General features: G+C 28.6%; 2 protein-coding genes and 1 pseudogene across 5 annotated transcripts; all 3 read left to right on the plus strand.

Moving 5' to 3' along the window:
- Nucleotides 1-2,877: 2,877 nt before the first annotated feature.
- LOC126555267 (52 kDa repressor of the inhibitor of the protein kinase-like) lies at nucleotides 2,878-3,961 on the plus strand (annotated as a pseudogene).
- A 1,195-nt stretch (nucleotides 3,962-5,156) lies between these two features.
- LOC126555261 (uncharacterized) lies at nucleotides 5,157-9,712 on the plus strand. The gene is made up of 6 exons (XM_050210211.1): nucleotides 5,157-5,443; nucleotides 5,506-5,616; nucleotides 5,991-6,230; nucleotides 6,321-8,911; nucleotides 8,981-9,086; nucleotides 9,152-9,712. The coding sequence occupies exons 1-6, from the start codon at nucleotides 5,324-5,326 to the stop codon at nucleotides 9,422-9,424; spliced, it is 3,441 nt and encodes a 1,146-aa protein (XP_050066168.1). The 5' UTR covers nucleotides 5,157-5,323; the 3' UTR covers nucleotides 9,425-9,712.
- A 137-nt stretch (nucleotides 9,713-9,849) lies between these two features.
- Nucleotides 9,850-23,583, plus strand: LOC114130465 (uncharacterized protein DDB_G0283357-like). Of its 4 annotated transcripts, XM_050210210.1 has the most exons (5): nucleotides 14,172-18,902; nucleotides 18,969-19,102; nucleotides 19,299-19,327; nucleotides 19,379-19,656; nucleotides 22,981-23,583. In XM_050210210.1, the coding sequence occupies exons 1-5, from the start codon at nucleotides 14,187-14,189 to the stop codon at nucleotides 23,026-23,028; spliced, it is 5,205 nt and encodes a 1,734-aa protein (XP_050066167.1). In that variant the 5' UTR covers nucleotides 14,172-14,186; the 3' UTR covers nucleotides 23,029-23,583. The 4 variants fall into 4 exon arrangements, with proteins under 4 accessions (XP_050066165.1, XP_050066167.1, XP_050066163.1 ...); XM_050210208.1 differs by lacking the exons at nucleotides 19,299-19,327; nucleotides 22,981-23,583 and adding an exon at nucleotides 9,850-10,042 and having other exon boundaries at nucleotides 14,238-18,902; nucleotides 18,969-19,118; nucleotides 19,361-19,534; XM_050210206.1 differs by lacking the exons at nucleotides 19,299-19,327; nucleotides 22,981-23,583 and having other exon boundaries at nucleotides 18,969-19,118; nucleotides 19,361-19,599.
- The last annotated feature ends 572 nt before the right edge of the window (nucleotides 23,584-24,155 follow it).

The following is a 24,155-nucleotide window of genomic DNA, read 5'->3' on the forward strand; positions in this document are numbered from 1 at the left end:
GAGAGAAAACGAAAAAACTCAAAAGAACGGTATTTCAGTGTCACCACACTAAACAATAAACAATGGAAAAACTAGAAACTTTGTGACACTGAAAGCATGACTAAATGAAAAACTTAAAGTTTTGAACATAACCGAATAATAAGAAAACATTGATAATGATTCCACAGCTGGCCGGTCGCACACTAACGCCTGATAAGCGTCAGCCGACGAAGGCTGCAACTTTGGAACGCACCGTTACGCAGGTACACATGAAAACGATAGTATATAACTAAATGAAACGAAACGGAACATGCTACATTGAATACCAACAATATTATTGATATATTATTATAGTATCAAACTATTAAATAATATGTTAAAAATACTTTAAATAAACCTAGACTCAGTCAATTTACTATATTCTGAACTTTCTGTTGATAACGTTACTTATGTTAGTAATGTAAACTTTTTATGTGCTAATTTCTTGAGTGATAAAGTTTTTCTTAGACCATTTGTATACCATTGTGGGAAAGAGGAGGTTTTAAAGTGGCAATTAGGTACAAATTGAATGACTGATTTATGCAATGCATCGTAAAAGGCGTGTACCGCGGAGTCAAGACCGAGAGGTATAATTGTAGAAGCCAATCAAATGATGCAATAAAAGATCTGATATTAGTGTAGTTAGCTTTACGAAAGTTAAAAAATGAGTGATCACGTTCACAGTAGGTTATAGGTGTGTTAAAAGGAACAAAGAGATATAATGCTGGGTGATACAAATCAATAGGTACAATCGGTTCATCAGACTTCTCAACTACCAAAGAAAATATGTTACTAAAAACTAAATCTAGGAGAGAACTGGTTTTGTTAATAATATTATTACTCTGGAAAAAAGAGTGAGATGCAAAAGTTTCTGGAATACAGTGAGCACTTACTGGCGTTGAATAAGAGTAAACTAACCCATTCACTTCATTTTCCCAAATGATCACCGGCAAGTTGTAGTCACCACAAAAAAATATAAATATGATTCGGGAATTGACGGATAATTGATTCAACGGATTTAATGTGTGACTCGTAGATGAATGGAGAAGAAGAAGGAGGAATATAAACTCCACTAACAATAATTTTCAATGAACCAGTAGAGATACGCACAAAAAGTTGTTCAACATTTGATTCTAAAATAGAAATTGGATATGAAGTTAAGTCTTTACGTACGCCAATGAGAATACCACCACCCTTTAGAGAAGTATTAGTAAAGTTACTTCTGTCACATCTATAAATAATAAAATTAACAAAGCCTAATTCACAATCAGAAACACAACCATTTAACCTAGTTTTGGTAAGAACAATAAAACCATAATTAATAGCAGACACATTACATTTAAAGTTAGTAAGTTTAGACCTGATCCTGCGGCAGTTTTGATAGAAACCAGTTAGTGGGGCCTTGGTAGACAGGAGTTTTTGGTTTTACTTGGATGCTGACTGATGTTGGATATCTAAGTTTTTTGAAGCGTTGAAGTCAACCTTTGGAAGCCCGTTGTGAAATAGAATTCTCAGTCCAACCTCACCGTTTTTTGTCTTGCTATCAAAGCTCTCATGGCAAGAGCGCAAAAGTCTCCGTTCCAATGCGGTTTTGTCTTTTGTTAATTTAAATCTTTGAGGGAAAAGCGTGCCAGAACGTTTAGCCTTTATATATTCGCTGAACAGGCACAAGGCCAACTCTTTAGTGTCGAAGATTATTTTTAGAGGGTGAGTAGAATCAGTACGATTTTTACCAAGTAATAAACTTGGAAGAAGATGTTATTGAAGCCCCTAAAGATCCGAGAATTTCTTTAAATTTTGACTTGTCATGAGTAACACTCTCGGGGATTGACGAAGAAGAAGATTCTACAATGCCATACGCAATCAGGTTTGTCGAGCAATGCTCACGTTCAAATTGCTCATGCATAACTTGTGAAACAACTTCATGCGACTGAATCGAGGAAGTAGTACTATCAAGAATAACCATTTTCCCTTAAGATCTTCCAATTCATCTTTTTTTTTTGAGTTTTCTGCCTTAATCTCAGTGATTAGAGAGGAAACTTGCTTTAAATTATTTTTAAGTTCCGCAGATATTGGAAGGAAAAAATAAATAATAGAAAATCGTAAAAATATCATTCCTGTTATTGAGGCAATTATTTTGTGTGGTCGGCAAAATATGGCACTAAGAGGTCATCGTGACTGGAAACATTTTCAAAACATTCTCAGATGACAAACAAAATAATGACAGTAATTTTAGGTCAATTCTTCGATATAGGGCCCAAGGTGATAGAGATATGAGATCATATCTTGAAAGTTCTGGTACCATTAAGTGTACAAGTTCTGCTAGTCAAAACGAAATAATCGATTCCTGTAACAAAGTATTATTAAATAAAATAATTTCAAGAGTAAACGAAGCAAAATGTTTTTCTGTTCTCGCTGACGAAACGGCCGATGTGTCGAGTATAGAACAGGTATCTTTGTGTGTCAGATATGTCGAATTAAACACCCTTGAACTTCATGAAGATTTTTTGCAATTCGTTCCTGCTGTTGACATGACAGGAAAGGGAGGGATTGGCAAAATTAATAATTGATAATCTGCAACAATTTGGCATAGATACGACATATTTAAGTGGTCAGGGGTATGATGGGGCAGCCTCTATGTCGGGTAAATTAAATGGCGTTCAAGCACATATTAAAGACATACACCCATTAGCAATTTATGTACACTGTTCAGCACATGTGTTAAACCTGGTAGTATCTAAATCATGTAGCGCGACACAAATAAGAGATTGTTTAGCAACTTTGGGGAAAGTTCGCGATTTCTTTATTTTTCCGAAAAGAAAATCAATCCTTCGATTTCATATTGAAAATTTATCAGAAATGTCCACTAAAAAATCATTGAAAAGAAATTGCGAAACTAGATGGATAGAACGATTTTACGCAATAAACGATTTTATGGAACTTTATGAGTATGTCATTGAAGCATTGGATACAATTTCAGAATGGGACGATAATGATACTTCGAATAAAGCAAGGCGTCTTAGAAGTTCTATTTTAGATATAGAGTTTGTGATATCATTATTCGTATTGAACAAAGGTTTTAGTATAGGTTTACCACTTTCAAAGTTCCTACAAAAATCAAATATCGATCTTAAATTGGCTGTACATTTAGCAAATGATACAAAAAAAGAATTACAAGAACTTCGAACACACGCCGATGATGTTTTTAAAAAAATATTTGAAGAAGTAAAAGTAGTAGCCAAAAAATTCGATATTTAAATTAAAATTCCGAGATTAACAAAAAAACAAACTAATAGAAGCAATATACCATTAAATACTCCGGAACAATATTATCGAGCATCAATTTTAATTTTATCTTGACAAATTTATTACAGAGTTAGAAGAAAGGTTCACTGTTCATCGATCGATTTTATCAAGTTTCGATTCTCTGTTTAGGGAAAATGGTTCCATTGAAGATATTATAATTCTTTCAAATAAATACATTGAAGATTTACAGAATTATGGGACTCAAAATGAAATTATTGAAGCAGAGTACAAATTATGGCAGAGAAAACTCATGCAAACAACGGAAAATTTTAATAATGCTTTAGAGGCTATGACTATGTGTGACCGGTCAATTTATCCGAATATATTTAAACTTCTCCAAATTTTAGTCACGCTTCCTGTATCCTCTGCAACAAATGAAAGATCATTTTCAAACTTAAAACGAATAAAAACATATCTAAGGAATTCCATGTCAGAGGTAAACTATTATTATAAACTTAAAACTTCTTTTAATTTACAATAAATAAAATACTTTGTTTTTTTTTTTTGTTTATAGGGAAGATTGAACGGTTTAGCTATGCTATCAATAAATAAAAATTACTCAATAAAACCTGAAGAAGTTATTGAAGAACTGGCGAAAAAAAAAGACATCTACCTTTTTTATTATAAAAACTATTAATTGATATTTATAAATTCATAATAATAGTGAAATATAATATAATATAATATATAATTATTAACTTAAAACTCGTATGTATTTTATTATAATGTTATAAACTTACACTTAATATTAAGACCTCCCCCCCACAAAAATATTGAAAATACGCCACTGCCCAGGGCAGTTCAGGAAGGGCGGAATTTCTATATCATTTCCAAGAGCAAAACAGTTTTCAAAAACATGCAATTTATGTAAGTCATTTGAATAATATTTTGTAGGTCTAAAAGTATAAATACAAATTGGCAAGTTGTAGCTTATAACCCAGAAACACTAAAAATCAAAGTGGTAAACACAGAAACGTTAGATTTTGAGAGGGGCACTCAAGTTAGTACCTTCTTTCTCGGGATGATCAGAATCAGATTTAGCGTCTTTTGAAACTAAATGCGAATTCATTTTTAAAAATATTTCCGATAATAGCTCAATTAAAGGGTAACGCTTTTGAGGCGGTCCGATATAAAGAAATCAATACCTGGGAGGAATTACTAACGCACGCACTAAGCGTATTCATAACAGGCATATCGCAATCCATCGGTATAATATTAAAAGCGCGTAACATTAAAATTTGAGGAGGCGGTTTTACACGCAATGGAGGAAGAGAAATCGACCGAGTATTTTAGAAGTGCACACGGGTATAATAAGTAAAAAATAATAATAAAAAAATTTGATAAAAAGAGTATAAAAGATAAAAGTTCGATAAAATGCCACCGTTGTGAACGATTAGGTCATTACGCAAACGAATGTAGGACGAGCGAACATAAATACCTAATTTTAGGAATCCAAACAGCGGTCAAAGACTATGTAACATCGATATATACTAACCTAACTAAAAACAAGTAAATAATTGTATTACATACAAACATTACTGTCTTTATTATTTATTATTATAGTAAGGTGTTAAATGTTAATGTAGTAAAATGGTGGCATGGTGCTTTTGTTTGACTATACAGTAAAGTTAATACCACCGACTACGGTCTACAGTTAACTTCTAAGACCGTGGATGCAACTCAAGATCTTGGATGCAAATTGCAAATTACTATTTATTTTACTCTATTTAATAGAGTATTTTACTAAACATAATATCACGTTTTTTATCACAAACGAAAAAAGCAAAAACAAGCACCTTATCGGTTAACTGATTCTGTTATCACCAGTTATGGTCAGCCAGTAGAATCATGTAAAATATAAAATATTCACGTCTTCGGACTTAACACAAGTTTAATTTGAAAACAATGTGTATTCTATAAAATGCCAAGTCGAATAAAATTAAAAATCGTTTCCTTCTCTACTTTGGATGTATAAATATCGATTTAGTTAAATTTAAAAATGGCTGTGTTGCAAGACAATACCAATGACAAAATAATGCCGGATCATATTTTAGTGTTAAATAGAATTGACATTAAAAATATACTAAATTTACCTCTGAAAACCACTCAAAGGATAAAAGTCAGTGAAAGTTATTTTAATTATTATGTGATTAGTTTTTAAAAATGTTTTTTCTACTTTAGTACACTTGTTTTGAAGTATCTCAGAACTTTATCATTTTTGGGGCTTCCAGTGGTGGGTTGTATGTATTTCGCAGAGAGCCTTGTGAGTTTATACAACTGCTTCCAAATAAAGTGAGTACTCATCAGTAGGATAAAAATTTAAAGACATTGTATACATATTTTATTTTTAATTATAAAAAAATACACAATTTTAAGGAAGTTGGTATTCTTAAACTGATTTTTGAGTATTAATAAGTAATTTATAGTTTTAAAATAAAATAATAAATGTTTATATTTTTACTCGATGATACATACAATATATTTTATCGATTTTCTACTTATTACTAATAATTACTAATAATTTATATGTATAGCCTGTATTAATTATTAATTAGGTAGGTACTAAAAGTTAATTTATTTCATCTATTGTTATCTACCTTGTACCTAAATATAGTAACGGATACATTTATAAATTTATGTATATTAACTAATAAATTAATTTAAAGGAAGGATCTGTGACTCAAATTGCTATGTCTAAAGATGAAGATCTCATTGCATTTGGTACACAAAAAGGCATTGTATGTATTTTGCAAAGAAATGAAAATGGAATTGGTGCAAAGTTGATCAATAAATCTACTGAACATTTAGGACATGAGATCACTACTATGGAATGGACTTCAAAGAATCAAGTATATTTTGGTGATTGCAATGGAAAAGTCACTTCAATTTATGTATCATTATTTGTTGTAAGTATAAATTAATATATTATGGTTAAAGACTTAAGTAATGCAACTTTATAGTTTTAAATACATTATAATAAATTTTCCACTTTTCAGCGAAAGGCTATTTTCCAAACCCCACCATATACTATGATTGAACTGGATTCTAAAGTAATTCAAATAGATAGTTCTGATGATATTTTAGTGATTTCAACATTAACAAGATGTTATGTTTGTGATATGTCCAAAGAACAATTTAAACAAATTGGACAAAAAACTAGGGATGGTGATTATGGTTGTTGCATTGTTACATGGAATGAGAAAAAAATCTTTTCTGCTCGACCAGGTTCTAGGATTTGGGAAGCAGAGTTAAATGGTATTGTAAAAAGTACCCATCAACTGAAATACTGTTTAGCTATACCACCAACACTTAATGTTTGCGCACAAAAACCGTTTGATTTATCAAGAATTTCTGGTAAAAATTGGCCACCACAGTCTCTGAATTTTAAAAAATTGTATTCAATTTGGGATAATTGTTTACTTACATATACATCAAATAGTATATTTATACTAGACATGTTAAAAGTAAATGTTTTATTGTGGTGTGACGGATATAATAATATACAAAATGTCAAGTACATTGGAGATACTGTATATATATGGTGTTCAAATGGTGAGCTTATTGCTGAAAAAATCACTCCTCTTCAAAATTATTTGGTTAATTGCTATGAATGTGAAGATTACAATACTTGCATTTCATTGATAGAACATTATTATGATAGAATAATAAATACAAAATGCATTATTGATGAATTATATCCACTTGTCAATATAGATCAAAAGATAGACTTACCAGTTAATACAAACAATCTGATCTCAAAAATTAAAAAAACTTATTATTTAAAACAGCAATTTTTTAAGTTACCATCTGGAATTTATTCTTTAAAAAATTATGTATATGTTAAAAAAAACTATAAATTACAACGAAGTTATAGCTTAATTTCTATAAAGTCTGATAAACCTGTATTACGTTTCAAATCTATGCCTAACATACATATAAATCTAGAAAAAGTTAAAAAGTCTGAACAGTATCCATCTGGTGATTATTCCAAGTTATACAATAAACAAGTTTTTGATCAGATATATATGGAGTTAAATATTCCTTCAATTCCATTTGTTTCATTGGCTACTTCTGAAGTATTTCACGACACTCTAATGGAAATAGGGTCAAACGTTACTAATAAAATTGCAAAAAGTAGTAAAACTCTCAAAGATACATTAAATAATCTAACTGCTAGTACAGGTAAAAATGATTTGGTGCCATATGAAATTTCAAATATTAATCGGCCAGAACCGCCACCTATTGATGAGAGTGAAGTAGATATTTCCAATTATAAATTGGATCTTGAACACCGCGAGAAACTCAATTTACTTCCTATTCTAAAAATATGTAAAAAGCTTCAAAATGAATATAAATTAGATGTAGACTGTTTACAACAGTTATGTAGTGGTGTATGTGAAGTGAAATCTAATTTGGAAAATGTTGTACAAATAAAACAGCCAATATTTCCATTTCAACAATACTTGAAAGAAAAACATTTAAACACTATTAAGAAAGCAATAAATGATAGTTTCATTAGCAATTTAGTAGCAAAATGGGCTGATTTACATGCAAAAGATATCTTGATTGTGAATAAATTTGACTACCCTGAATTTCTAACTTACTATTTAAATGAAAATGATTTTAAAAAAGATCTGGAAATCAGTGAGTTAATTACATTATTTGGTCAAGTTATAGAAGTAGCTAATATTTTTGAATTTTTGCTCAATGGTAATTTGAAATGTTCTTTTGCTATATTTTGTAATATTTTGAAAATGAATTCCAATAATAATGGAAAGACCGAAGAACCATTATTAATGTATTTAAATTCAATGTATGTATTTTTGAAATTGGACCAAATTGAATCGTTTCGTACTCTTGGATACAAAAGAAACATCAAACCGATATTTGTATTTTATTTATTAATGAAGTTTTCAGATCATTTAGAGCCAAGTTATCGCAACAAATGCAATGCTATATTTTTATCTTATTTATCACACTTTGATAAAAGCATTTTCACAGATTGTAACATTTTGTATTATGCTGTTTATAGTTTTTTGACATTAAATCAAGATAAAAACTATTTATGTAAATGTGGATTCCCTTTGGATAGTATTGATGGCAAATTCAAAAAGCTTGGACAAATACTCATTGATTATTTATCTAGTGCTGATATAAATTTGGAACAATTACATATAATTTTACATAAATTCACAAAATGTAATGTAACCACAAACTCTTTGGAAGATGTAATTAAATGTTTTTGTAAACAAGTGCCTCATTTTTGGCCCATTGTTTTAAAATCGGCTTTAAATCTAAATAGTTTGAAACACACAAAAATTATTCTTGCTATCCATTTGGGTTTAGTGGATCAGTTAGAAGTACATTTGTTCAACAAAAGTGAATTGTTATTTGACAAACTTTTTACATTAAATCATTATTTTAAAAATGGCCTTTGTTTGAATTGCGGCAATATTGGAGAAAAAAATCAAGGAATTTCATGGACTGATTTAACAACTTTGGCATTTCAATATTTAAGTCAAGAAGAAACTAGAAATCTACTCTTAAAACATAGAAATAATATACCATGTGGAGATATTGATAATTGGTAATTATAAATAATATATTTTATACTAAAATAGACAAAAATTAGATTTAATTGTTTTATTATGTTTAGGTTTTATCAAAGTTTTATTTTGACTCAGTTTGTTGGTTCAAATTCAAAAAAAGCTTTGATCAATACACTAAAATATCATAATAATATATCAATGATAGGCACAGAGGTAAGAGTCAACATATTTTTGGAACTACAGAATGATATTTTATTTTATAATTTGTTTCTTGATAGAACTGTAAAAATACATTAACAACTTTGGAAGAAGAAATAGGTGAAACTATTCAGTTTAAAAATCTATCATCAAAAAAATCACACTGGGGTACGCAAATTGATATAAAAAATAGTTATTGTATTTGGTGTTCATTACCATTAAACTCTGATCCACTAATTAGAGGTAAGAATAATGGACTTATATCATTTAAATGTGGACATTCTTTTCATACTGTTTGTATTCGTCATCAAACTGATAATATTCAATGTATTGTATGCCAAAGAAAAAATTAATTATGATAGAGTTAGGGTATAGAAGTAAGAAAAATGTTTATTTTATATTACTTAAAATACTTATTATATGTTGTATAAATAGGTATCCCATGTTTATGAAATAATCAAATGTTTAAATACGCATTATTTTATAATGTATTGATATGGTTCATAAATTATAATTGTAATAAAATGTTAATAATTTATACTTCTATAAAAGATATCTTAAGTTAAGTAATGTGATTATTTTTATTTAGAAAAATATTATATCATATTATATTATATTATATTATTGGTTTTTTAAAATGTTAAAATTGGTTAAAAATTATTTGTTTATTAAAAACTATATTTTTGTTACATGCGCATACAATAATATCAAATTGATTGTCAAGTCATTGAATGACACCACTATGTGATTTAATTGTTTTAATATTGATTATACCTTTATTTGTTAATTTTGGTAAATATTTACTTGATTTCACTCATTGATATTGTATTGATTACACAGTTTGAACATATGTATTTAAATTTTAAATGTTAAAAATTGTATTCACCTCATATAAAATCAAGGATTTTTAGTTGACATAAAGAGTTATGGGAGCAGTAAATTATGGATTCATTTTTTTTTTGCTATCAAAGGTAATGTATAATATTATTTTAAAATATAAACTATTTATGTATTATTGTTGTATGTTACTCAAAACTTACATACACTGAAGTTCTTTGTAAGTACTAACAGACCAATTTGAATAAGAAATGGTGGGTTACGTTAACAAAATAGAAAACATTCTTTCCTAAAATACATTCTCACAATTTTAAACAATCAAAAATAAATACTTTTATTAATATAAATTAAAAAGACTAATGTATCACTTGTTAAATTATCTTTTACAATAAAATAATAATAAATATATATGTAAATAAACTCGACATTTTTACTAATTAATTTTTTTTCAAACCCTGTATAAGACACTTTTCTGCTTAAGACGCTTTAAGAGAATAAATTCTTTGAAGAGTGTCTTAAATCAGTTTTACCTACTGTACCTAAACCATTAGGGTAAGTATAATAAGCCAGTGGCGAAATTATGAAGTGTGATTTGAGTGTCGTATTTGTATCACCCTATATATTAATATAGGTACTTATTTAAAACTATACTATAATACTATATTATATTCTATAAAAATAATCTTAAAGAACTCGAATCCCTTATGCTAGCAGTTATACGCTCTAAAACATAGCTAAAATAATATTTTAATTCGTAATAATAAACACTATGTGTTGCACAAATATATTATATCTATTGTGGTAGGTACAAACATAAACTACCTACTGATCAGTGGAATAATATTTTATAGCGGAACAACATTGCACATAATCAGTGTTGTAACGTATATAACTATAACTATATTTATATGCATGCAAAAATGTATACATCTACTTAATACTTATATTGAACATATCATAATGGTTGTAATTAGAGGTACTTATGGTATTATATATTTATATAATCTAGAAAAAATTATCCGAGGGAGAAATACCTATGGAAAAAGTACCCAAGAAAATAATAGCCGAAAGAAAAAAGCTCGTGGTATTAGTACCACACTATGTGTATAATAATAAATTATAAATAAGATCTATAAATCAATGTAAAAAATTAAATACATTGTTATACTATACAGGATAATGTTTGTCATAGTAGTATAATAATAATCTGGCCACTCTTACTCGTATAAAATAATTCAGAAAATATAGTATAATATCGTTGATTGATTTTCGATAATATTTTTAATGGTTGTGTATTATTTGCAGACTACTGCATAATTATAAATAATAATTAATACAATGTACCTAAGTCTGAATTTTTTAATTATTATAATGCAATTATGTAATTTTACATTAATAATAATTATCTATTTTTGGGAGACAACTCGTATATAATTATTTACTACCCGATCATAATAAGAGATAACTAAACTGTATAGTATAATATATTAATTAACTAACCAATTTCATCGGGTATATTTTTTATGGGTATTTGAGGTATTTCTTCCATGGGTATTTTTAGATTCTGAACAAAGTGATGAATGTATTGATTTTACAATGGTGTGTGTTTTTTTTTTTTTTTTTTTTGTGTCTGTGTACAGCATAACTAGTCGAAATAATGCTCCAATTTCAAACAATGGGGGTGGTTTCCGATGTAAAAGTGAATATCCTTGGTGCATTATAGAGGTAAAAAGTTAACATTTTCCAACACTTTTAAAAAAAATCGAGAAAAACAAAAAAAAAATGACGGAAAAACGGCAATTTTTACGCAAAACCAGTTTTCGACCAAATCGATTTTTTTTTATGGTTGTAATTCAAAAACTAATCACTGAAAATACTTGAAATTTTCACCAAATGTTAATGTCAGTAGTATCCGTATATAGTTAAATTTTCAAAAAATTTTGACTTTTTTTGAGTTATTTATAGACCACTGAAATTTTCGATTTTTTTGAGAAATTTTTTTTAAGTGTCGATAAAAAATTTTTGGATGACCAAAAAGTTTTGAAAATTTAATACAAGGTTCCTTATGAGTTGTTTTTAATGTAGCTAAAAAAAATTAAAAATCGTTAGTCACAATTTTTTTTTATAAGCGTTTTTAGTTCAAATTTTTACGAAATCTGTCGAAAACGCGAAAATTTGCAAGTAATTTTGAAGTTGAAAAATCATAAAATTTTTTTCTTTTATAACTAAGTTTTGAAAATTTGGTACAAGGTTCTCCATACATTTTTCTTCAAATATCTGTAAAAAAAACTCTACCGGATTCAGACAAAAAATTTTTACGAGTGTTTGAAATTTAAATTTTTACAAAAACCGCGTTAAATAACAGTTTAGCCTCAAACGATTTTTGATATTTGTTATTATTCAAAAAGTATAAGTCGTAGATACTTGAAAATTTTACCAGTTATTAAGATTCGCGTTTTCTTTACGTGATTTAAATTTCAAAATATTTTGACTTTTTTTGAGCTATTTATAGACAACTGAAATTTTCAATTTTTCTGAAAAAATATTTTTGAAGTGTCGATAAAATTTTTTGGCCCTATCAAAATACTTGAAAATTTAATACAAAGTTCCTCATATGTTATTCTTATAGTGATTAAAAAATTATAAGAATACATAGGCACAATTTTTTTTTATTAGCATTTGAAGTTCAAATTTTGACGAAAATTCGTCAAAATTATGAATATTTGCGAAATATTTGAAGTTGAAAAATCATAAAATTTTTTGTGTTTATAACTAAGGATTAAAAATACAACACTAAGTTTTCCATAAGTTTACCTTCAAGTATCTATAGAGAAAACTCGAAACATCATTATAGGAAAAATTTTAAGTGCGTTTGAATTTTAAATTTTAACGAAATAGCGTAACGATAACGATTTATCCTCAAACGATTTTAAATATTTGTTATTATTCAAAAAGTATAAGTCGTAGATACTTGAAAATTTTACCAGTTATTAAGATTCGCGTTTTCTTTACGTGATTTAATTTTCAAAATATTTTTTAATATAAGCTGGTTTTTTTAAACCACCTTTTTTACCAACCACTAGAAATTATATCCTAGGCTGACAAATCATCTTCGTTCAGAATCGTTTTTCGTATACAATGATAACTATCATTGGATTCAAATTTAACACTCCTATAATATATAATAATGATCCATACGGCACCTAATGTACAGCAGAGCGGTACTCACTTGCCCACTTTTTAATGATTATAAGTATTATAGTAGGTATATATTATATTAAAGACAAAAAATTGTTTGAAAAATAATAAGTAAAATGTAAAAATGTTTCAATCTAAAAAAAAACCATGACTAAATTTGGCCATTTCAATAAACTAATATTACCAATTGAAACTATAAGTATTACAGTTTTTGTATTGTATTATTTAATTTTAGTTGTTTTAGTTTAATTTAATAATGAACATAATATAATTCATAAAATTATTGTACCTTAAGGCTTATCGTTATCGAAAACGTTAAGTAAACCATTCAACAATTTTCTAGTGTATTTTGATAATCCAGTATTTTAAGATCTTAATAACCCTTTGTAAAATTACGTCTAAATGATTTATAAAAATTCACTTAAATAGTATATATTTAACGTTGATTTTCCCATCTTCTTGAAGTAGTGAATTCTATTTCTACTCGAATCACTACATATTATGAAGGTTCTTGTGAATAAGATTTTTACTAAAATAGTCATCTGAATTGCTTTCTTATTGGGCTACAAAAAAAAAAAAACAATTCAATCAACACAAACAACTCAGGAAAGATGCCAAAACCTTCAGTTTTGAAATTTACAGGAATCATTTTATACTACAAATTGTAAAAAGAAATTATGGAGGATTACTATTTTAATACTACAATAAATATAAAACAATACAATATCATTGAATTTTGATACAAACAAAATATAAAAACTAAAGAGAATCTTCACTACATGCAGATACATCGGTACATGTATAATACCTATACATTGTATATGTCTTGTTTCTACTGAATATAGTTGACATAAGAATGTCAATGTCAATTTGGTATTAGAATAAAAAAAAAAAATTAAAAATAGTAAAAATAAAAAAAATAAAAAATAGTTAAAAATAGTTAGATTAAACTAATAATATAATAATATATATATTTGTTTTATACATTTTTACATAGCAACCGGTTGCTATAACAATCAGTTGCTATAAACAATCGCCGTCTCAAATGGTAACATTCTTGGTGTCGCACAAATTAACAGAATGACCCCCAGCCATAAGACATATACATGTCAAAACAATTTTTTTTTACAGATTCTAAATGTTAAGTGCTTACCAAACAATCCTCCAAATTCAATACCGTTTCACGGACAAAATGTACCTGCAGCGCCTAACTCTTGGACTGGTCAACCAGCCCAAACAGTTCTTCAAGGAATGACAAATATTTTCGATGCAATGAATCCAAACCCATCACATAATCCATATGTGAATAATGATGATAATCAACAAAACATTAAATATGATCAACAATATTCTACGCCGCAACCGTATAATTCACCACATTATAACAACTATAATCAACAATATTTTATGTCACAGCCGTATAATGCACAACCTCATAACTATAAACAACAATCTCCTGTGTCCCAACCCTATAATGCACCACTTTATAACTATGAGCAACAACATCCTGAGCCCTCAACGTATAATGCACCACAGGTTATTCAAAAAAATCAAAACCAACACTCTAAAGAACCACAGTTATACAATTTACATCCACCATCACAGAGTAGTGGACCAACAAATTCTCAGTCTTTCGGAATACTTGGACCTTCGCTCAAAGAATACCAAGAACAATTGCCGTCAAGTATAAATCAACCAATAGAAATATTACCAGCTTTTGGTCAACCTATAAATAACGCTAAAAACCAAGAAAACATACAGCAATCTTCTACCCAAATTCCTCCTATCCCAAATCAATCGCAATTGTCTCAAATGGCATCAAACTTATCGAATCCAATAGTCAAAGAATCTTCAAAATCTAACGGATATAATATTGATATTAAAGAAGCAGAATCACCAGATTTTGGCAAACCTAATATTAATGCTAAAAACCAAAATATTATTCAACAATCTTCTCCACCGATTCCTCCTATCCCAAATCAATCACCATTGTCTCAAATGGCATCAAACTTATCGAATCCAATAGTCAAAGAGTCTTCAAAATCTAACGGATATAATATTGATATTAGTGAAGCAGAATCACCAGATTTTGGCAAACCTAATATTAACGCTAAAAACCAAAATATTATTCAACAATCTTCTCCACCGATACCTCCTATCCCAAATCAATCACAATTGTCTCAAATGACAACAAACTTATCGAAACCAATAGTCAAAGAATCTTTCACTCCTAATGGATATAATATTGAGATCAAAGAAGAAGCACCAGATTTTGGCCAACCTATAAATAACGCTAAAAACCAAGAAAACGTACAGCAATCTCCTCCCCCAATTTCTTCTCTCCCAAATCAATTCCAACTTTCAAAACCAATAGTTAAAGAATCTTTCACTCCTAATGGATATGATATTGAGAACAAAAAAGAAGCACCAGATTTTGGCCAACCTACAAATAACGGTAATTACCCAGAAAACATACAGCAATCTCCTCCCCCAATTTCTTCTCTCCCAAATCAATTCCAACTCTCAAAACCAATGGCTAAAGAATCTTTTACTCCTAATGAATATGATATTGAGATCAAAGAAGAAGCACCAGATTTTGGCCAACCTATAAATAACGCTAAAAACCAAGAAAACGTACAGCAATCTCCTCCCCCAATTTCTTCTATCCTAAATCATTTCCAACTCTCAAAACCAATAGCTAAAGAATCTTTCACTCCTAATGGATATGATATTGAGAACAAAAAAGAAGCACCAGATTTTGACCAACCTATAAATAACGGTAATTACCCAGAAAACATACAGCAATCTCCTCCCCCAATTTCTTCTCTCCCAAATCAATTCCAACTCTCAAAACCAATGGCTAAAGAATCTTTTACTCCTAATGAATATGATATTGAGAACAAAAAAGAAGCACCAGATTTTGGCCAACCTACAAATAACGGTAATTACCCAGAAAACATACAGCAATCTCCTCCCCCAATTTCTTCTCTCCCAAATCAATTCCAACTCTCAAAACCAATGGCTAAAGAATCTTTTACTCCTAATGAATATGATATTGAGATCAAAGAAGAAGCACCAGATTTTGGCCAACCTATAAATAACGCTAAAAACCAAGAAAACGTACAGCAATCTCCTCCCCCAATTTCTTCTCTCCCAAATCAATTCCAACTCTCAAAACCAATGGCTAAAGAATCTTTTACTCCTAATGAATATGATATTGAGAACAAAAAAGAAGCACCAGATTTTGGCCAACCTACAAATAACGGTAATTACCCAGAAAACATACAGCAATCTCCTCCCCCAATTTCTTCTCTCCCAAATCAATTCCAACTCTCAAAACCAATGGCTAAAGAATCTTTTACTCCTAATGAATATGATATTGAGATCAAAGAAGAAGCACCAGATTTTGGCCAACCTATAAATAACGCTAAAAACCAAGAAAACGTACAGCAATCTCCTCCCCCAATTTCTTCTATCCTAAATCATTTCCAACTCTCAAAACCAATAGCTAAAGAATCTTTCACTCCTAATGGATATGATATTGAGAACAAAAAAGAAGCACCAGATTTTGGCCAACCTATAAATAACGGTAATTACCCAGAAAACATACAGCAATCTCTTCCCCCAATTTCTTCTCTCCCAAATCAATTCCAACTCTCAAAACCAATGGCTAAAGAATCTTTTACTCCTAATGAATATGATATTGAGAACAAAAAAGAAGCACCAGATTTTGGCCAACCTATAAATAACGGTAATTACCCAGAAAACATACAGCAATCTCCTCCCCCAATTTCTTCTCTCCCAAATCAATTCCAACTCTCAAAACCAATGGCTAAAGAATCTTTTACTCCTAATGAATATGATATTGAGAACAAAAAAGAAGCACCAGATTTTGGCCAACCTATAAATAACGGTAATTACCCAGAAAACATACAGCAATCTCCTCCCCCAATTTCTTCTCTCCCAAATCAATTCCAACTCTCAAAACCAATGGCTAAAGAATCTTTTACTCCTAATGAATATGATATTGAGAACAAAAAAGAAGCACCAGATTTTGGCCAACCTATAAATAACGGTAATTACCCAGAAAACATACAGCAATCTCCTCCCCCAATTTCTTCTCTCCCAAATCAATTCCAACTCTCAAAACCAATGGCTAAAGAATCTTTTACTCCTAATGAATATGATATTGAGATCAAAGAAGAAGCACCAGATTTTGGCCAACCTATAAATAACGGTAAAAACCAAGAAAACGTACAGCAATCTTCTCCCCCAAATGAATATGATACTGAGATTAAAGGAGTAGTGCCAGATTTTGACCCAGTTATATATAACGCTGAAAATCAAGGAAACAAACCATCGTCTGCTCCTGATTTTCCTCCTAATCAATCAAAAATATCTCCAATACCATCACAATCATCTTCGAAATTAACGCCTAATGAAAATACTATGCAGATTAAAAATGACAATATGTCATTGAATTCTCTTTTAGGTCTTCCAGATGGTCAATCAGAACCACTTATTAATGATTTCGCGCAAAATGAAGATGTTTTAATAGATAATTCTCAAACAGATATACAATTATTTTTAAATTCAGAAAATAATCAAGATGATTTTCAATTAGTAGTCAATGATATGCCGCCACAATTGCCAATGAACGTGCAAGCAGCAAATGCGATTATTGATTCACAATCAAACGATTTAATAAGTAATATGGATTTAAATAATGATACTGAAAATCTACAAAATACATCGAACGAAGATTCATCATCTGAAAATGTTGAAGATACTGAATTAAATGAAGAATCAAAATTAAAAAAAGCAATGTCTGAGTCACTAGTTGTTGCGTTAGATGATACCGATACAGAAAATGATGAACTATATACATTAGGAAATTTGGTATTTGACGTACCACCATCAGAATTGGATAGACTATCCAATTACGATACTTCGTTTATTGTAGACACAGAAAATCCAAAAAACGTGAAAGAAGATAACGCTAAAATAACCGTCTACGCCAATCCTAATGATGTTCATATACTTCAACTATCTCCTAAACAGTCATCAACCAATGATAATAGTTATCTAATTAATAATAATTTATTAAATACTCCATCAACAGAAATGCCATTATGGTATTCCTCATTTCCAAATGGTGCTGATTACGTTCAACATTTTAATTCAAATACTAATAAACAAAAATCTAATTCATTTTTCAATTTTAATCAAAATCCGGCTTATAATCAAATTCCAATGAACCTAGAAAATAGTAATTATTTTAATCAACAAGCTGCCGTTGATCAAAATCAGATGACATCTAAAATACAATCACCTGGTTTGTCACTAGATGATAATCAACCAAGTTCTATGGACAGCAGTGGATCTATTTACAAGAAAGTAGACTTAAAGAACCTTACTCCAAATAGTTCTAATTCGTGGTCTTTATTAAAAAAAGATTACACAAAAAATCTACAGCCAAACCAAAACGACAGGTATACAAGTGGTGATGGTACAACACGCACAAGCTTTTTTGGAACACCATTGTCGTCTTACCAAAATAGTAATCAGGAAATATTAAACTTACCTTCAAACGATATGTTTGTACAAAATATGATATCTGTAATTTCAAATTCGGTTCAAGCACCGTTAGACGGTACTAAAGCAATATTTGACATCACAAGTGCAAATTTTCCACGTTCTTCAGTGAGTCATATAATTCGTTTAACACACGCTATCGTACGATCTGTGATGCTAAATCTTCGGCAGACTTTAAATACATTCATGAAAATTTTATATGTAAGTTACTCATCTAATTTGGGACTATAGTTTGTGTTTTATTTTTAATTTTTTTTAAATGTTAAGGGTCATCGAGTTAAGCGAGATTTCAATCCTTTTGAGGTCTTACATAATTTACCGGGTGCTCTAGTTAACAAATATTCTCTCCAATCTACTGCTGCGCCGACGACGAAATATATAAATTCGCCGTACTATAATCAACCGACTATACGGCAGGTACTTCCGTAAAACCACAATTCATATTAATTCTACCCAGGCACGTATACAGAGAGGTTTTGGGGGTTCACCCTCCCCCCTCCTCCCTGAAAATTAATAGTTTGTAGTATATTTATATCATCATTCAACGATAAATATTGATTATTGTAAATTTCTTTTTATGAACTTTTTTGCGTACCTGCCTAATTCTACCTACAAACGTGTTATCTGTACAGAGCAAACTACAACAGCTTTATTTGCAGGCCAACAAACGACAGCAGATTATTCTATGAGTCAATCTGTAACCAAAAATATGTTAGGACAACAACAGGCGTACGGTAACGAAATCGACAGGAATTACTACGGATCGCAAAATAATAACATTGGAGTCGTACCGCAACCAGCGAGCACTCAAAATTATGTTTTAAATTCTTTGATGGATGCGATCACCTCTGCAGTACGTTCAAATGTACCTGCTCCGTACTCAATCGACAGCCCCGAAGTAAAACAATACACCCAGCAAGTGATCTTAACTGCTGAAATAGTTTTTAAAAATCAGGTAAGAGTAAAAATTCGCTCTAATGTTATCTAATTGTTTAATGATATTTATTAATTATATATACACGTAACAATAAAAACTTAAGTGTGTGGGTAGTAGGTAGGTGCATTGTCCACGTAACATGTTGGATACTATTGTCTATTGAATTGTAGTTAGCATAAAAGAAAATGGAACTGATTCAAAAATGTATTAAACTAGCTGTTTAAATATTTTTGAACATCTTAAATAAAATATTTTTTTATTTCGGGAATAAGACAAGTTGGGTCAAATTTTATTGACTCCAACATTTTTTTAAGATTTTAAATACTACATGGTCTACATATTGCATATAAAAATTGGTTAGAAAATTGTTTGAAGAAGCTAAGCTTTAATTATTAGGCATACTTATGTAGGTAATTATCATTTATTAGTGGTGTGTAGACGTGTAGTGGAGCGTATACGCAAGCACATGGCGTATACTCACTAATTCTCTGTTTTTCTGTATATACTTATAGAATAACACATGATACGTGGTATACGTGTAAGGGAATATATTTATTTTACAAACTTATTTGATAAATAATTATTTTGAATCAATAAATAAAAATATAATGAGTCATTAACTCATAAGTCCGGATCCATAGACCATATAGTATAAGGCAGGAGTGGAAAACCTTATGAAATTTTTTTTTTTCGAACGTGCTATGAAAAATATTATACGTATACATTATATATTCAATATTGACCGATAAAAGCCTGCATGCTCGAAATATTTTTACCTATTATGTATATTATAAATTATAATATAATAATATTGTAAAAATATTTTAATTTTTCCTATGCCTTCAAAATCTTTTCGCGTACTATGGATTTGCCATTCCTGGTAAAAATTCTATGTCCGGATCACACTATGCGTTTTGTCGGTTCGACCGCTACATGTTGCGGTGGGAACCGATGGTTTTTTTAATATGGTTCCGCAAATCGGTCTAGTCTGGCCCCGATAACGCGTTTGTATTATATTAAAATATTAATCATAGATGTTGCGGATCGGTTACGTATTATTGGCAACCGATAAAACGTATAGTTACGCATAGTGTGATTCAGGCCATAATATATAGGTTAGTAATCATAAAAAATTAAAATTTTATATAATAATATATTTCTAGGAGTATGATTTTAGACTGTAGTTTTAATTGCGGCAGGGTAGTAATTAGTAAATGCAATTATTATAAATATAAAAATAATAATAACGTAGTAGGTGTATAAGGGTTGGTTGTAGGGAGTGTAACTACGTATTTATATATATCATGCACAATATTAAGCGTATACTCACTAAAAAAAAATTACGACTACATCACTATGATAATTATGTAATTTACTTGTATGCTAATGACTAATAAGACAACACCTTTAAAATGATAAATACTCATTAATAAGATGTTTAACTTTTTTAGTCATTTTTATATCTTTTAACATTAATAATAATTATTAATAGGTACCTAAATTTAAACATAATAATTTTATCAAAATTAAATCATATAAATTAATATAATATATATTTTATTTTTTTAATAAAAATTACATCAATATCGTGGAATATGTAAATATATTATATTATGTTCAGTAGCATAAGCCATAGATCCATTTTAATTTTATTTCACAATGATTTGATTCTTAATACGGAGGTCGACGTATTATAATATAGGTAGGTACCTCGCCACCTGGGCCTGGTTTATTTTTTTTTCATTTCACATTGAGGTCGGTATTGTTGACGTATTAATATCGCCTGACAGCTGACAGTTCAGATTGTCTTACACAAGTGTAAATACATTAAATACGACAACACAAGCAATTTGAATAAGTAAACAGTTTTATTTTCAACACGCTATATTATGTTATAAAAATATCAAAGTTCATCAATATTTTTTCTATTCCTACATAAAATAAATTATCCCAAATAAATATTTGTTTGGAACATTAGTAGGTACGCAGAATTATCAACTTGTTGCTCAGATATTTGCATAACAATTTGCGACTGATTAATAAATGTATTGATTGATAAAGAAAATTCTTTATTATCTATGACCAGTGGCATCACGAACATTTTATAATTTTCTTCACAAGGGTAAACATTGAAGTTAACTACCCATCCACCCACCAATAAAAAACCTGCCGATATACCTAAATATTAAAATTAAAAATAATAAATTATAATATTTATAACATTTATAATACTTATACATTATAATGATGTTAAATACAAAAATATTGTACAATCCACCGATCTAACAAAATAACCTACCCATATAACCTAACCTAAATTTTTTTGGGGCAATTGCCACAAAAAAATAAGTTTATCACACCACTGACTGTAAATGATTGTATTGATTATTGAATGTAATGAATGTCTCTTTTATTAACTTTTTTTTGTGTCTGGATTATGAAAGCACTGTTGTTAGTAGAAAAAAATGATTTGATCATCAACTTTGATAGAAGTTTCTGTTATAAAATTGGATCTTTTTGTAAATCAAAATTAAAAATTATTATTATTTTTTTGTTTAATTATCAGGAAAATAATACACTCATATGTTAAAATTGTAATATTTTTAATACAATAATTCTTTGGTAACCTTGGCTACCAAAAAGTCATACTGTCTTCAATTTTTTTTTTCATAAGTATCTATGAAAATATTTTGACATGGTCAATAAGCTTAACAAATGTAGACATTAAATACTATTATAGTATTTTCTTATGTTTTTCTAATCATTTAAGTACTATGAAAAATAACTTAGTACATAGTAAATATAGATAATATGTACTTTTATTATAATTAAATATTAATATAAAAAAAGAAATGCAACATTTTCAGCAAAAATTAAATCAACCAACCGTAATACTAATAGAAAAACAAATTACATTAATAGAAACATCAAATAACATATTACTATGAAAATGTACTTATATAACTAATATGCTGACAGACCATTTATGTTTAGAATCATTTTTCATATATTGTAGCGATTAAACATTGAATTCAAATTTAACACATGCATTATAGTGACTAACCAAATAATAAGATATACCCGACAAGTACTGTACAGTAGAGGAGTTTTTTTATTTCCACACTCTTATACTTAAATTATGAATACATTCAAATTATAATACCTTTGATTTTCAAGTTCCCTTAAATAATTTTAAGTACTCAGATTTTGATTTTTTTATAGCATTTAAGGATTATCCTTCCGTGTATAGTATTTATGTATTTTAATCAATTAAGTATCCTAAGTCAAAATTATTTTAATAAAATATATTATATTAATTATAAATATATTTTTAAATTTCAGATTGATAACATTCTTCATGGACAGTCGCCAACGTTGAATATGTACTAAAAAATAATAAACCAATATAATTAGTTTTTTTTAATACTTTTTATTTATTTTACAATTAAACATTTACATAAACAATATGATGTATAATTTAAAAAAATGTATAATTATTTAGTAATGTAAGGCACAAGTGTAAGGCACTTTTGTTTGTATACACAATTACCAATTAGCCTAATATAAAGTATAGTTGGTACAATTAGTGCAAAATAGATATGTGATATTTGTGATATGAGGACAATTACAAAACTTAAACATAACAAAATTATTTATTAATCAAAATAATGTATGATATAAAAATTGCCGCAGTTTATATAAATGTATTAAATAATAAAATATTACTAATACACAATTTTATAAAAGTAAAAACAAATATGCAGAGATTGTATACTGTACATTCTAAGTTGCATAAGAATAATTTAAAATTTGATTTGGGAAAATTAGAATACCTAAGTTAATGTCATTATTTAATTTAATATAAAAATAATAGAGTATATGAGTATACATAGACTAGTAAAGGACAAATGAACTAATAAAAATAAATATTTTTAGGAACACAAATCATAGTTTTTTTTTTAATTGAATTGGCATATTTCTATGGATATTAAACCTTATAATTTATAATCAACAGTATTTCTGTGTTGCACCTGCATATTTATAAGTGAAGACTATTTTCTCTATTATTTTGTATGTACCAAATAATTTAGCCCCCCCTCCCCCATTATTTTAATGCTTTAACCAGCCAAAATTAAATTGAAAAATATCTTATAAATAATTCTTATAATTAATTAATAATTTAACTTGAATGAATTAACAACAAAATAAAATACCAGTTTCGGTAAGTTACAAATTTTAAGTAACAATAACATTAAAAGGTGTTTAATTTAAAATATGAGATTTAAAATTATTAAAAAAAGAAATTTATAATATTAATACAAAATAAAATAATAATACTCGTATTGAAATATTTATCCAGCACAGTACAATTTTAAGTAGTAAATATTACATTAAAACAACCTTTATTCAAAACTTTTCAGCTCATAATGTTAACATTATTAATGGCAGTGTTCAAACAATCAATGTAAATAAATATCATAATATTCCATTAAATAATAATATAAAAAAGGATTCAA

This window comes from Aphis gossypii, unplaced genomic scaffold (genome assembly GCF_020184175.1).
Source record: "Aphis gossypii isolate Hap1 unplaced genomic scaffold, ASM2018417v2 Contig00771, whole genome shotgun sequence".
Classification (NCBI taxonomy): domain Eukaryota; kingdom Metazoa; phylum Arthropoda; class Insecta; order Hemiptera; family Aphididae; genus Aphis; species Aphis gossypii.